Raw genomic sequence first — 16,205 nt, forward strand, 5'->3', positions numbered from 1 at the left:
GAAGTGAGTACTATTCTCAATACCTTCAGTACAACCACGATGCGCAGTCATTAACCTCTAAACCTCACATACATCTTTTTTGTCCACAACTTTTAGGATATTGCTTGACCTGAACATAAGCAAAATGACTCGTAGCAACGTCAAGTCAAACAGACCAAGCAAGGGGAATCAAACCTAGCTAATGTTATTTTTGCTTGTGGCATTAGCATTACAGACCTTACTCTTTTCATGCTCAGCCATAATGCTTATTACTAATCTGACACTTGGGGGCACTATTACCTCTGCTCTATGGACAGTATAGAACAATACAGTCTGGGTCCATCAGAAACACTGTTCTGGGAGATACCATTATTGTAAAACCAAATTGCATAATGCACTGCTTGTTTAACACACTTGGCTCTTCCATTTGAATCCATTCACCCCTATGGAAGAAATGACCTTAATCTTCCACACAGCGGGTGTAGATTTCAAATGGAGTACCTCTTTCAGGAAGGTAGTCCCATTTGAAATTCACATCCAATGTATGAAAGATTAAGGTTATGTCTTCAAAGCGGTGTATGGATTTTGACTGAATAGCCCATTCTCTGGTGATATCGACGGCTCAGTGCCAGAAATGGGTAAGCGCAATAGCTGCCATGTGTAGATGAGTATGATATACTGTGTGTAAATGTTCACAGGGCAGCTTTTGCACTTACCCACTTCTGGCACTGAGCAGTCGATATGACAAAACCTCGGTAATAGTAGTTACACACCAATAAGCTGCACCAAGGTGGTCACCTTTTTCAACCCGAGGACCACAATGCCAAGTTATTACCAACTTCCCTTTTTTTACACATTCATAATGTTCATGTTTTGTAAGAGAGGCTTCACAAGGGGGGTGGGTAGAGGTGCCTGTAGAGGTGCGCTTGCCTCGCATTACTTCCGAGGATTCCAACTGCATAACACACCCCCACACAAACCCCCCCCCCCACACACACACACCAACCACACACACCCCGGTTGATGTGCAAGATGGGGACCTAAACATGCATCCTCAAAAAGCAAAGTTTAAGGAAACAGCAAAAAATAATATCATTAATTTGGCTGAATGGTCTATTACAAATACAATAATCAATATATTGCAAATAGCATAGTGCATGTGCATTGTGCTGGGGCTGTGGGCTATTCTATTTAAAATCCACACTGCCCCTGTGGAAGATTTTGGAAATATCTTCCACAGGGAGGGGTACAAGCAAGGTTTGATTGGTCTAAATAAATATTTTTTCATTTATAGCTAGGCGATATATGCACGGATCATGTGAAATAAAAAAAAATATGAAAAAAAGAAGAAAAAAAGTGCTTTTAAACAATTGTAGTAAGTCATTTTAGCCCTATATATATATTGTTTACTGTATCCTAGTTACTCAGATGCGTGTTTCATAACAAACCATGATTTATTCTATTCAGCATGTTCAAGTAGGGTACATGAATAGAATACATTAAATCCTTTGTTATACTCTCTATAGAAAATCTAGTGGTGCATGCAAAATATATAAACACTTACACAATGGATGTATAGTCATTAGTCAATAATATTATAATGTGTTGTTAGAAGAAGAAAAGGCTATTAGGTCACCGTATGTCAGGTTATAGGTCAATTGGTTCAGGTCAAATTTAAGCATCAATTTTGAATACGACAGGGTTCGAGGTTTGAGTACGGTTTCACTGCCAAATGTGTGAAAAAAATATTTAGGTGTGAAGAATACTTCTAAAATGAGCATATATAGTATTTCTAAGGTAAAAATGTCTGAATTTTCAATTTTTCTAACTTAGAATACTGTATCTTAAGTCGTTTTAGGATTAAACATAGATTTATGGCCATTTTTTACTGAAAATGACCAGTTTTAGGTGAAAAAAAAATTCACCATTAATTTTTAATCCCTAATATTTTCTACTATATAGATAAATGTTGTCTTTCTCTGTTATTTTGTATTACCTGATGGTTTATTTGTTCAAATAAAACTGTTTTAATTGATTTCATCGCTTACTTTGTATACCATACCGGATAAAGTTGAACTTGAAAGTGAAAAACGAAGCCCAAAAAAGGTCATTTTTAGAGATTTGTATCTTAGTTTAGCCATAAAATTTGATCTAAAGAGGCTAGAGACCTCATTAACCCCTCTTTTTAATGATATTTCAATTTGCCACACACTGATAATAATTTTAACTTCCTTAAAAAAAGAGAAATTGAAGAAAATTGCAAAAATGTTACCCATACCCCTAAGCGTGAAAAAAATATGGCAAATTGTAAAAAAAATTATTTCGGAAAAACTTATGGAGGTACAGCTCTGAAAAGTTGATCGATTGATTCATTTTCATACATGAGAACAGTGTTTAAGCAGTCTTTATAGTTTGTTTAACATATTTATAGATTCAAAACAACTTAACTGAAGTAATAATGCTCTGTAACTTTTTTAAATACAGTTGTGTTCCAAGTAGACTCCCAGGATTCTTCGTAAAAACAACATGCGCTTAGAATTTGTTACATATCTTTAAAATGGTGATACCCTGTGTATTAAAAACTTCAGAAATGGACTCAGCACAAAATTCTAGTCCAGAAAACATGTATAATGTTATGATAACATGAACTTCATTTTCCCCCCATTTTGGCAGTAAAACCGTACTCAAACCTCGAACCCTGTCATACACATGTGAGAGTTTGTGATATCATAATGAGGAATAATTTTGATATTCTGTCTTTAACTGGATATATATCGAGAAGTGCAAGGTGGATATACTAATATACCTTGGGATGTAAATGGTGAGTACAATTTAGAATGCCTAGTTGAGACGGATTTCACAAATAAATATAAAATAGTTACCAAAATCACAAAGCGTTAAGCTTACGGAAAACTACCCAATATGGTGGTATAGGTGACAAGAAATACAATTTTTTTCAACATTGCTGTAGTATGGTTGTGGTAACCTGTTACCTGTGGCTTAATTAAGTTTCAGTGAAATAATGTCGCAAGTTAAAAATACAAAATATAGCTCAACATTGAAAATAGAAGCATTTTAACCAGTTCCTTTTTTGATAGTTGTGGAGCACCAAGTTCATGAAGTCATAAAAGAAATCAGGAACCACTTATTCCCATTTTACATATCAACTTTATTTCCCTAACGTGTTAGCAACACATATCCAAAATTTTAACGAAATCCGTTGATAGTAAGCTTTCCAAAATGAAGTGAATTTAAATCATCAGTGATGTACCACCTTTTGGCTTCTACTTTTAAAAGCATGTAAGCTACGTTGATACCGATGCCACCAATAAAACGAGAAGATTTGCCCTTCATTTTGCATACCACTTTGTCCAATTTTTTTTGTAATTTCTTCACAAAATGCAAAAAATGCAAAAAAAAAATCAATGGGTGTAGTACCCCCTTAAGTATGCCTGGACCAGGAGCTAAAATGAGCTCCTGGTCCCAAAGATGGCTCCTGGTCCTATAGTTTGTAGTGTAAAATATTGGATACATCAGGAGCCAAAACTGGGCAACCACGGGGTAAAAAAAGCCTGGGTGCCTGGTTAATATAAGCCTTGGAGGGCTATGAATTTCAAATGGAATGACCACATTAGGTAGCTCCGTTTCATTGTACCACTTGTAGTTTCAAAGTTCTTTAGCATTTTGTATGTTTTGCTTCATGTCCCTGTTTGGCTATTCCATTTAAATCCATATACCCCTTGATGGAAGACATGACTTTATTCTTCTTCCACACAGGGAGTGTGACTTTCAAATGGGGTGGTTACCTGAATGGGTGACACCAAGTGAAATCTGCACTCCCTGTGTGATAGACTAAGGTCATGTCTTCCATAGGGGGGTGTATGGATTTCAACTGGAATAGCCAAATGAACTGTATGACCGCAACAATATAAATGTGCGAGTTTTAACAATACAAGTGTAAATGGGTGGGTGCGTTTCTTTTCACCCACACTTATGTAGTGAAAAACCAGACACAGCTAACTGTGGATGTGCATGGTCGTAAGACAGCGGCAGAGGGTGCTATACAGCATAACTTTGTGTATGGGGTAGGGTCTCTATCATAGGTATAATACCAGGTCCACGGTTAGACAATTAACTGTCATAATTTAACACAGAAATCCATGTTTGGATTATGATATGTCTGTGTGTGTGGGTACACGGTTTCACTGTTACAACCACACACACAATACGGGTCCACTGTTGTTGGTGAAAACGAGTAGGGGTGTGTGCGTATGTGTGCATATGTATGCACCTGTATAGCTGTGTGTGTTCGCTTTGTATGAATCTATGACTGAGCCCACCTTTTCACTGCAGGATTGAAGTTTCGGTAGGACCAAGCAACTCAAAGAAAGAGCAGGATCCATTGATGAATTTATGCCCGATGGCTGGGCGATTTGTGACAATATGCAAATTTGATAAACCCAAGTTTGATATTGTAACCAGAAAACAAAAAAATGCACCTCCAGCTGCTTCAAGAGCACCTGTAATTGAATGCTTTCGCAATTTGAGAAAGACTATGCAACACTTAGCATGCTATTGGGAAATAAGAACATGCCATGTAGATTGCATCCAGTTCATCCTTCTCAAACATTCCTGAATTATTGTTCTTAGTATATGACAAATTAATAACAGTGCATCTCCTGGAACTTACACAGATTATTAACTAAGAAAGTGAGAGTCACCTGTATTGAGTTAGTGCTGCAATTTTGTCTCAAGAATGCTCTGATATGGTACACTTGGTTATTCACAGTTGGATGAGAATAGTCCTTGCCAGACAACAGCAGGGTTAGAATTTTGGAAGAATGGGTCCTCATAAATGTATGAGAATAGTCTTTGCCACTTTGCTAAACTATGGCAGGGTTTAAATGTTGCAAGAATTTTACCTCATGAATATATGTGACCCGGCAGCACAAACGAGCCGTAAATTCCCTAAATTGTATTCTGAGTTATGGTGTAAAATGTGTACGAAGGTCGTATTCATCGGTCACTTAAGCTGGCGCGACATCTGTCTTATTTGGATAGTCACAACACCAATCAATTAATCCTATTATTGAAGTGGATAATAAGCTTCTACCTTAGATGGCTATAGAACTTTTAATAGCTCTGGTCTTTGTTTGCTTTTGCTAAATCCTTTTCAAGTGGTGGGTTATTTGTATAGGTATGCATAACCAACAATTAACAATGAGAGAACCTTCTTAAACCTCGTTGACTTGGGGATGATTTGAAATGACCGCCAATTATGACTGTTTGATATTTATTGCCAGCAATGTGGAAAAAGAGACACACATAGAAGCGAAAAAAGCTATAATTTTGTTGAAGGAGCAAAGTTTAACTAACCATAACTCCGCTTCTGGATATCGTTTGAAGTCAAATGATATACCATTTTTAAGTTTATGATGTTTATTTTTAAACACGAAATAAAACAAAATTGACCGGGGAGGAATTTACGGCTCATTCAGCCGTGGACGGTCACATATGAGAATAGTCTTTGCCACTTTGCTAAACTATGGCAGGGTTAGCATGTTGCAAGAATTGGTCCTCATAAATATATGAGAATAGTCTTTGTCAGTTTGCTAAACTATGGCAGGGTTAGCATTTATGTTGCTAGAATTTGTCCTCATGAATATGAGAGTAGTCTTTGCCAGTTTGCTAAACTATGGCAGGGTTAGCATGTTGCAAGAATTTGTCCTCATAAAAAAATATGAGAATAGTCTTTGCCAGTTTGCTAAACTATGGCAGGGTTTATGTTGCAAGAATTTGCAACATTTGCCAGTTTGCTAAACTATGGCAGGGTTAGCATGTTGCAAGAATTTTACCTCATGAATATATGAGAGTAGTCTTTGCCAGTTTGCTAAACTATGGCAGGGTTTATGTTGCAAGAATTTGCAACATTTGCCAGTTTGCTAAACTATGGCAGGGTTAGCATGTTGCAAGAATTTTACCTCATGAATATATGAGAGTAGTCTTTGCCAGTTTGCTAAACTATGGCAGGGTTTATGTTGCAAGAATTTGCAACATTTGCCAGTTTGCTAAACTATGGCATGGTTAGCATGTTGTAAGAATTGGTCCTCATAATTATATGAGAATATAGTCTTTGTCAGTTTGCCAGACTGCAGCAGGGTTGGAATGTTGCAAGAATTGGTCTTCATAAATGGACAAGATTCAAGAATAGTCAGTTATCAGTTTGCCATACTACAGCAGGGTTAGAATTTGCAAGAACTGGCGCTGATAAAAGATAATAAGTCTTTACCAGTCTATGGTAGGGTTAGAATTTTGCAAGAATTGGTCATGATAAAAGGATAATAATAGTCTTTTCCAGTTTATGGCAGGTTAGAACGTTGCAAGAATAGGTCCTTTTAAATGAATGGGAATATCAGTCTTTGCCAGTTTGTCGGACTTCGGCAGGGTTAGCGCTAGAACAAAGCGGTCCAGAATCCGCAGGGAAGCCCGAACTTGCAGAAAACCTGAAAGTACGGGGTCCGTAGTAGAGTTCAATGAGAGAGTTGCACAAATGCAGCATAGTATGTCTGCGGTAGCGCTATATTGAAAAGCTGGGGTCTACAGGAACCCCTGAACTCGCAGAAATTATTTTAATTAGGGGTCCAAACTGTATTTTGGAGAGTCCGGGACCCCAAAATGCAGCCTACATGTAGCGCTACACCTGGGTTAAAATTTTGCAAGAATTGGTCCTGCTAAAAGGATAATAGTAGGCTTTTCCGGTCTAGGGGTAGGGTTAGAATGTTACAAGAATCGGTCCTCATAAGTGGATGAGAACTACTGCGCCAGTTTGCTAAACTACAGCAGGTTTAGAAAATTTTTCAATATTTTGATTCTTGCCAAAGAATGTGCAGCAGCCATACAAAGATTCTTGCAACCTGTCTGTGAACAGTCAAAGATTAACATCAAATTCTAACCCTGGCAGACGACTATTCATCAAAATTCCCTGGGATACATGCACACCACCAAACACTTGCAGACTGGGTGCATCTGCGATGGGCTGTTCCACTTGAAATCCATACACCCCCTATGGAAGACATGCCCTTAAAATCTGTCACACATGGGGTGTAGATTTCAAATGCTGTCACCCATTCAGGTAACCCCATTCGAAATTCACACTCCCTGTGTGGAAGAAGGTCATGAATGTCTTCCATTGGGGGGGGGGGGGTGTAAGAATTCCAACTATAACAGCCAAATGCTGCTACATGTACACAGACTATGCCAATTGCTTGAGCAGCCAATCAGTTGCACGTTTATGCAAAACTCTCAGCATAAAACTTTGCCAACCCATACAAATCTATATTGGATTGAGCTCTCCCACTAAATCCATACGAGTACACACTATGGAAGACATGACCTTGATCTTCCACACATGGGATTACCTGAATGGGTGACTTCATTTGAAATCTACATCTCCTGTGTGACATTAAGGTCATGTCTGGGGGGTATGGATTATAACTGGACTAAACCATTTCTCACATCAGGCAGGTGATAACTTGTTGAAGAAGCCCATGCAGGAACATGCGGGTTGTACATCCTTCAACTACAGAGCTGTTCTGGTGATATTAAAAACTATACCTAGATGTTATTAATAAAGATTTGATATAGAAATGGAGAAATTAAAATGATGTGTGCCTTTCCCAATATACTCTAACTAAAAAATTGTGATCACGACTGGCCTACTTGCAAAGACCTATTAGAGTCACACGGCAGAAGGGTTTGCTGTTAAACAATACATAACTATCAAAACTGAAATGCTGGTAGTGTCATACAATCGCTACTGGCATTCACAACTCTGAATTTCAATAAATGGACCTCAAATTGATTGCAAAATATTACGGTAACATTGTGAATATGCAATATGTACCGTACATAAGACCCAATCATACTTTTCTTTGCCAAAACGTGAACACGATGCCCGGTTACTAATTTCAGAAAGGACCTCTGTGTGTGTATCTTACACGAACGAACAGTTCACACGCAAAGCAACTACCATATTTGTACATTGCATGATATGCGCTTTGTAGTTTGGTTGCTGGAGGGTCAGCTATTCAATTAAAATATAATTTAAATGTTCAGTTAAAATTGTGTTTGGTTTTCAACAAAATACCTAGAATCAAGCAAACTGAAAAGTGACGATACGAATAAGAAAAATTACTTTGCTTAGTTTTTTTCGAAAATTGTGAAAAATCAAAAATTTTGCTTGGCCTTTGCAATATCCCTCAATTCCAAAAGCAAAATGTTTAGTACACTGTACCCTCAAAACAACTGCATAATCATAATCCTCTCTAAAGCACCATCGCTACCCACAACTTAAACTGAAACACAGGTACCTATAGCGTTGCATTGTACTATCAAGTAAGTTTTGGCCAATATCGAACATTATGAACGCTAGTGGCTCTGCGATAAATACACGCGCAGATAGCACAGTACCGGTACAGTAGAACTAGAAAGCATACACGTGCCATACATTGCGTACACGCTTAGTACGCTATGGATGCACGTGCATGTAATGTTCCAGCTTGGCCAAGAATTACTTAATTTATCTGTAGTACTGGCGTTTGACACAGCTAGCTGCATGCGATCTGACCGCTGGCGCTGTCGTATTTCAAAATACAATACAAACGCAAGCATTTGCAAGCCCTCGCTGCTTAATAAAAAAGATTAACCAGCCCCAGATACCCCTCATACACTAGGACAAAATATCTCGGAAATTCAAAACTTCACTGAACTTCTCCCATCATTTTCAAATTATGGACAAAAATAATTTATAAAATCATGTCACACCCAAAAGCCTCAGATACAATTTGCATAGGAAGTAAAGTCCATTTATGGTAAATGAATACAAATTCCTGCAAACCTCAATCATCTGACCTACACCACTAGAAACTGAACATGTTGTCCATGACTTCTGTGCTTCCAATCCAATGCCAAATCCCAGCCCAGTGCAGTGTTGTGTGTGTACTGTGGATGTCAACACAACAACAACACAAAGTTTGCATGTCAATTTTCAGAATAATGCTAAACTATCCATACTGCAAATAACCTCCCAATGTTCACCACTTTTAAAACCACAAAGGATACCTTCTCTTTTCAGTCTCATGACTTGACAGTTGTCGTTGTGTCTCTGTCTTCCCTCTTCTCCTGAAACTTCTTGTGATTCTTCATCGTCTTCTGTAGCATCTGTATACATGTCAATGGAACATAGCGGGAAACATGCCGTCAAACACGTTCTTTAGACACAAATTACGACTACAACTGACCACGAACAGGCCATTTAGTGGTCCTGAACGATACCTGAAAACCTCTAGCTTACCTTTTTCACCTTCATGAGCGACTGTGTCAGCCCATTCGTCCCAGGACAGACCCTGAAACATCGATGGACTGGTCCTATCTATGGTCGCCATTGCTGTCCTGTCGTGTTGCTCTCCATCCGTCCCATCATGCATTTCGCGGTGACGTCACTCGCCATCAGTTCCCATTCATTTTTATCTCGCACAAAACTTTTTGGTTCAAAAAAATAATAATAACTTTAAAAAGGTTTATGGGCTGATTTTAGAACAATTGAAAAATCCATCTTAAATATTTGTTATTTGCTTTAATGCAAAATGTGGTAATTCCAAATAAAACATAAATAAGAAAAAGTAAAGGATTCCGCGACTTGAAAATGACATTGTTCCCAACTTTTCATTGTTACTCTGAACAAAGGAAGTTTAGTTAGTGCTTTTATAAACACAAAACTGGCACCGTCAAAATAATCTTTATTATTGTTTGGAAATTTTGTTTTACTGGTTGATAAAATAACTAAGTATTTAATTGTCAAACAAACTTGGCATTTTGATCAGTCATAGTGGCCTGCAATATTTTTAATTGAAAAAAGTTTGTTGTGTAATAATCTTAAAATCAATTGAAGTAGGGCCCTACATATTTTGGTGGACAATTTTGACACTAGGCCTATTGTGTAAAATTGTTGTTGGAAAAAAATAGAAAATGTCTTAAAATGAAGGCCCAATCGAATCTATTCGTGGACTCTTTTTCTGTTGATTCTCTTTTTGCTTCTGAAGGGGGGTTGGGACGTCGTCTAAACTTTGACCTAATTTAAGATTATAAAATAAATATTGTTTTATCAATTCATCATGTTTGTTTGAAGGGATTTCTTTTCTTTATCCATGTTTCTTGATTTTGTTTTTCTCCTATTCTCCTCAAAAGGGGTCTTACGTCGGTTCGTCCGTCAAAATAGGTTGACCAGATTTAAATTAAATCATAATTTCAACATACCCAGATGAATGAGAGTCTACACAGTTTGAGTCTTAAAGTTAGATTGAGATTTAAAAAAAAGAATAGGCCTACTTTGGATCAATATTTGACATAGAAATCTTTAGAATTATACTAAACATTTGAAATAGCAAACCATTGGGATGAATATAGGTCCCCGTTTTTGTATAGGTCCTATAGAACGTATAGAATAAGCATTTGGAGTATGAACTCTTTTAAAAGAATAACACTTATAATAAACATTTAAAATGACAAACCTTAAAATTAAGGGATCTGGAATGAGCGTTTTGAGCGTTTTGACAGTATTTTTGGGGGACATGAGAGCACACCAGACATATCGAATTGCATTCTGAATACGAAGAATATCTTTCTGATATCAAATAATTTTCATTTTTTGAAATTCACGATATAAATACAAATTTTATGACAAATTATTAAAATTTGATATTTTTCATATTTTTGATATATAACAGTCCTCGAAGTAAATTCTATAAATCTAATGATATATTCTTAAAGTGTATGTAGCTGGGAGGAAAGGCCGACGATCAATTGAAAAATTTGACCCTTCATTTTAAAAATATGGATTTTTTTTTTCAAAAAGACCTAATTTTTTTGGTGTTTTGGAAAAAAATCATATCTTCAATACGAAAGGTCAAAATGTTCAATTGATCGTCGGGTTTTCATCCCACCTACATACACTTTACGTATAAATCATCAGATTTATAAAGTTTACTTCGAGTACTGTTAAATATCAAAAATACCAATTTTTAATCATTTGCCATAAAATGTGTATTACATTGCGAATTTCAAAAAATCAAAATTATTTGATATCACAAGGACATTCTTCGTATTCAGAATGCAATTCGATATGTCTGATGTGCTCTAATGTCCCACAACAAATACTGTCCAAACGTTCATACCCCAGCCCTTAAGCTGAGTAGCAAACCTTTCGAATAATTCTTTAACATTTGAAACAGCCAAATCATTAGAATAAATATAACATTTTAAATAACCTTTAGAAAAGCACTTTTATAATAAATGTAAATAACAGACATTTTTATTATAAATGTTTGAAACCTTTAGAAAAACATTTGAAATATAGCAAATCATTAAAATACCGCTTATGATAAACATTTGAAATAGTAAATCTTGAATTAAATATTATATATTAAAATAGATATTTGAAATGACAAACCTTTAGAATAATACTTAACATCATTTGAAATAGCAAACCTTTAGAATAACACTTTTATAATAAATGTATGAAATAGCAAGCCTTTAGAATGGCACCTTTATTGTAAATGTTTAAAACTTTTAGAAAAATAAACATTTGAAATAGCAAATTTTTAGAATAATACTTATGATAAACATTTCAAAGAGTAGTACATTTTTAGAAAAATAGATATTTGAAATAACAAACATTTATAATAATATCATTTATGATAAACATTAGAAACAGCAAACCCTTAGAATAACACTTATAATAAACATTAGAAATTGCAAACCCTTAGAATAGCATTTATCTTAACATTAGAAATAGCAAATTCGTATAATAACACTTATAAAATAGAAAACCCTCAGAAGTACACCTATAATAACATTAGAAATAGAAAACCTTTAGAATAACATTTAAATAGCAAACCCTTAGAAAAACACTTATAAGAAGAATTAGCAATACCAAACCCTTAGAACAATAATTTTAATCAACATTAGAAATAGCTAATAATATTCAAATGGTTTGCTTTTATTCTAAGGGTTTGCTGTTTCTAATGTTTATCATAAATGGTATTTAAAGGGTTTGCTATTTCTAATACTTATCATAAGTGTTATTCTAAGGGTTTCCAATTTCAAATATTATCATAAATGTTATTATAAGGGTTTGGTATTTCTAATGCTTCCTATAAGTGTTATTCTAAGGGTTTGCTGTTTCTATTGTTAGTGTAAGGGTTTGTTATTTCTAATGTTATTCTAAGGGTCTGCTATTTATCATAAGTGTTATTCAAAGGGTTTCCTATTTCTAATGTTATTATAAGGGTTTGCTATTTCTAATGTTTATTATAAGTGTTATTCTAAGAGTTTCTTATTTCTAATGTTATTTAATGTTATTATCAATGCTATTATACGGGTTTGCTATTTCTAATGTTTACTAAAGTGTTAAGGTAAGGGTTTGCTATTTTTAATGTTTATTACAAGTGTTATTCTAAGGGTTTGCCGTTTTTAATGTTATTCTAAGGGTTTCCCATTTCTAATGTTATTCTAATGATGTGCTATTTCTAGTGTTTATTATAAGTGTTATTTTAAGGGTTTGCTATTTCTATTGTTTATTATGAATGGTATTCAAAGGGTTTGCTATTTCTAATGTATATTAATAAATGATATTCAAAGGATTTGCTATTTCTAATGTTAATTGAGTGTTATTCTAAGGGTTTGCTATTTCTAATTTTTCCTTATAACTGTCATTCTATGGGTTTGTTATTTCTGTTATTATAAATGTTATTCTAAGGGTTGTTATTTCTATTGTTTATTATATAAGTGTTATGCTAAGTGTTTGCTATTTCTAGTGTTTATTATAAGTGTTATTTAAGGGTTTGTTATTTCTAATGTTTATTATGAATGGTATTCAAAGGGTTTGCTATTTCTATTGTTTATTATAAGTATTATGCTAAGTGTTTGCTATTTCTAATGTTTATTATAAGCATTATTCTAAGGGTTTGCTATTTCTAATGTTTATTATCAATGTTATTCTAAGGGTTTGCTATTTCTAATGTTTATTATATAGATGATATTTAAAAAATTTTGCTATTTCTAATGTTAATTATGAGTGTTATTCTAAGGGTTTGCTATTTCTAATGTTTATTATAGTGTTATTCTAAGGATGTGCTATTTTTAGTGTTCATTATAAGTGTTATTTTAAGGGTTTGCTATTTCTAATGTTTATTATGAATGGTATTCAAAGGGTTTGCTATTTCTAATGTGTATTATAAATGATATTCAAAGGATTTGCAATTTCTAATGTTAATTATGAGTGTAATTCTAAGGGTTTGCTATTTCTAATTTTCCTTATAACTGCCATTCTAAGGGTATGCTATTTCTGTTATTATAAATGTTATTCTAAGGGTTTGCTATTTCTATTGTTTATTATAAGTGTTAAGTTAAAGTTGGTCTGAACCCTGGAATTATGGAAACTTTCGGGCCTCATAACTTCTAAATTGTTTGTCTAAAGTATATAAAAGTATACATATTTAGAATGGCAAAGACTGGATAAGTTCATCTGTGAGGTCAAATTTGGGCCAAAATGGCACTTTTGGCCCAAAATCCCAAAAATAACGGTTTTTGGCCCACTTCTTTTTTGTGCACCGTAACAAAAAAATTCTTGGGCCAAAATTTAATTTTTATTAATTTTTAAAAACTAGATCAAAATATCTAGGACCCGTTTTTTCATTTTTTTTAATTTTGACCAATTTCACCAAAAATATTTGAAATTTGTGCCAAAATCGGGCTTTTTTATGATTTTTTGAAAAATCAACATTTTTTGACCATTTTTGGCGCAAATTTCCCAAAGTTAGTCGAGGCCGATGTATTGCTTGGGTGGGGATGATTCTGGTGCAACGGATGCTTTATATATGATATTTCTTGTTAAGCAGTGGCCGTTCAACGGGCAGGTTGCCTTTGCTTTCTTCAAGCTCTTGGACCATCACTTTCCAAAAGAATCCCCCTTACACAAAATCTTCAACAGAAACAATGTAAAATTAAGCTACTCATGCATGGAGAACATGAAATCCATCATCAATACCCACAACAAACAGACCCTCAACACACCCTCTGCGAGCAACGACGAAAGGACATGCAATTGCCCAAAGAAAGCAAAGGCAACCTGCCCGTTGAACGGCCACTGCTTAAAAACGAAAACCCTGTTCTATTTTGAACAAATTGGTAAACAAATTTTTCCTGTACAAATGAATGCCGACCCCAAATTTCTTAAAACTTATCTTGACTCCCAAATAAATAAATCCATGACCCCTTCCTTCCGAAGAAAAACAAACCGTGCAAAAATTTACAATTAACATAATCGGCAGCTACCCAGTTCTGACCTTAATGCCAGTAAGAATCACATTTCGTCATCAATATGGCCAATTGCCACGCCCATTTAGCACGGAAATAATGAAATATAACTTTTTAAATCAGCTATATCTAGCTTTTCCGTCATAATTGGGTTTTTTTCCGTGATGGAAAATCCAAATAAAGAGTTTATGTTTCGGGTCACATTATTTTGCCCTTTGCAATCAATGCCACTATTTTGCAAAACCAATTTTCCTTGTAACCTGTCATTTTCGCCTATACTTTTGCGTGTGGAATTTGTGCACATCCGGGTACCTTACATCGTTGAACACGGTATGGCGACTTGTAGATGTCACGTGCGCATTTATAAATGCGCATTTATATATATACCCGAAGTCCACTGATGGAGAAGGAACTTTTTACATACCTTTACCCAAAGAGCTTTTAAATAGAAATAGAGTCGCAATAGATTATATAATCTTTTGTTCGTTTGATGCCGATTAGAAGTTGCGACAGGCTATTCATAAAAGTGGTACCATTGTTTCGATTAAAGGGGTTCCGCCATTAAATTGGTCACTGATCCGGCATCATATTAACGCTCTACACAACCGGCGAGTATCAATAAGTGACCACACTACAGTCATGTGTAAGGGCAGTCATGTGTAAAGTGGTACCATTGTACAGGGGAAAGATGAATTACGCATCGCACACTAGCACATTTAAACATGAATTTACAAATGGAAACATAACATGCATAGGCAGATATACCAGAGAAAAAACTCCGGACATACCTGCCTGTGCGGGGACTTGAACCCCAGACCTCTCGCTAGTCGGGCGAGCGCTCTAACCACTGAGCTACACAGACTGTCCCTGATAAACAGGACTCAAGTCTGGTACTTATGGATATGAGCAGTCAAGGGTGAACAGTACAAACAACACATTACACACCAGTGTACGAGATCAATTAATGATGCTTACCCGCCAGCCTAATATAATCATACAAACAGAGGAAGAGGCTTACGCATCATACACTGGAACATGAAAACATTCAAACATTACAACCAGCGCACGAGATCAAATTAATGATGCTTAATCGTTATTCTTAATATATCAATATACAGGGGAAAGAAGAATTACGCATCGCACACTAGCACATTTAAACATGAATTTACAAATGGAAACATAACATGCATAGGCAGATATACCAGAGACTGTATCCCAAATGTGTGCTTGTGTGGGTCTGAAGACTATAAGGAGGCTTTAGCTGTCGATGCAATCATCTTTACCACCCACCTGACGATAGGTGTTTCATTTAAATAAATTGAATGCTCTTGGTGATCGATTACACATTAGAATGTATGAAGGCTGCCATTTCCAGTCCATATATCTATATTACACTATAATGGTAATCGCTATACGTATACATGTAAGTATAAGTATAGGCCTATAAAGGTTGTTTTTAAGAAATTTCCATTTAATTTTATTTTAAGAAGGAGATTGGTATAGAAATAGTGCCGTACCCAAAGAGGGGGGGGGTTGGGGAGGGACAGATTCACCTCTGTGAGAAGTCTTGGGAGGGGGGAGGGAGGAGGAGGGGGTATGGAGAATGAGAGAGGGCTGGAGGAAGGATAATAAAGACAAGTAGATAAATAGAAATATAAGGAAAATGATGGGAATGAGAGAGGGAGGGTGAGAGGGACAATGAGAGCGAGGGAGTGATAAAATGTAGGCCTAGGAAAGAATAAGTACAGAGAAGGGAAAAGAAAGGAATGATGAATACATTTAATAATAATTATTAGGCCTATATAATAACTAAACACATAACAGCACTGGGCAGCCATTCGACGATGTCAATG

General features: G+C 35.5%; 1 protein-coding gene across 1 annotated transcript in view; it reads right to left on the reverse strand.

Moving 5' to 3' along the window:
• Positions 1-9,445, reverse strand: part of LOC140171056 (uncharacterized) — a 55,639-nt gene extending 46,194 nt beyond the window's left edge. The window contains 2 exon segments of the mRNA XM_072194232.1: positions 9,100-9,198; positions 9,332-9,445. Coding sequence (XP_072050333.1) covers positions 9,100-9,198; positions 9,332-9,422 — 190 coding nt within the window. The 5' untranslated portion in view covers positions 9,423-9,445.
• Positions 9,446-16,205: the final 6,760 nt, after the last annotated feature.

The sequence above is a fragment of the Amphiura filiformis genome, chromosome 15 (assembly GCF_039555335.1).
Source record: "Amphiura filiformis chromosome 15, Afil_fr2py, whole genome shotgun sequence".
Classification (NCBI taxonomy): domain Eukaryota; kingdom Metazoa; phylum Echinodermata; class Ophiuroidea; order Amphilepidida; family Amphiuridae; genus Amphiura; species Amphiura filiformis.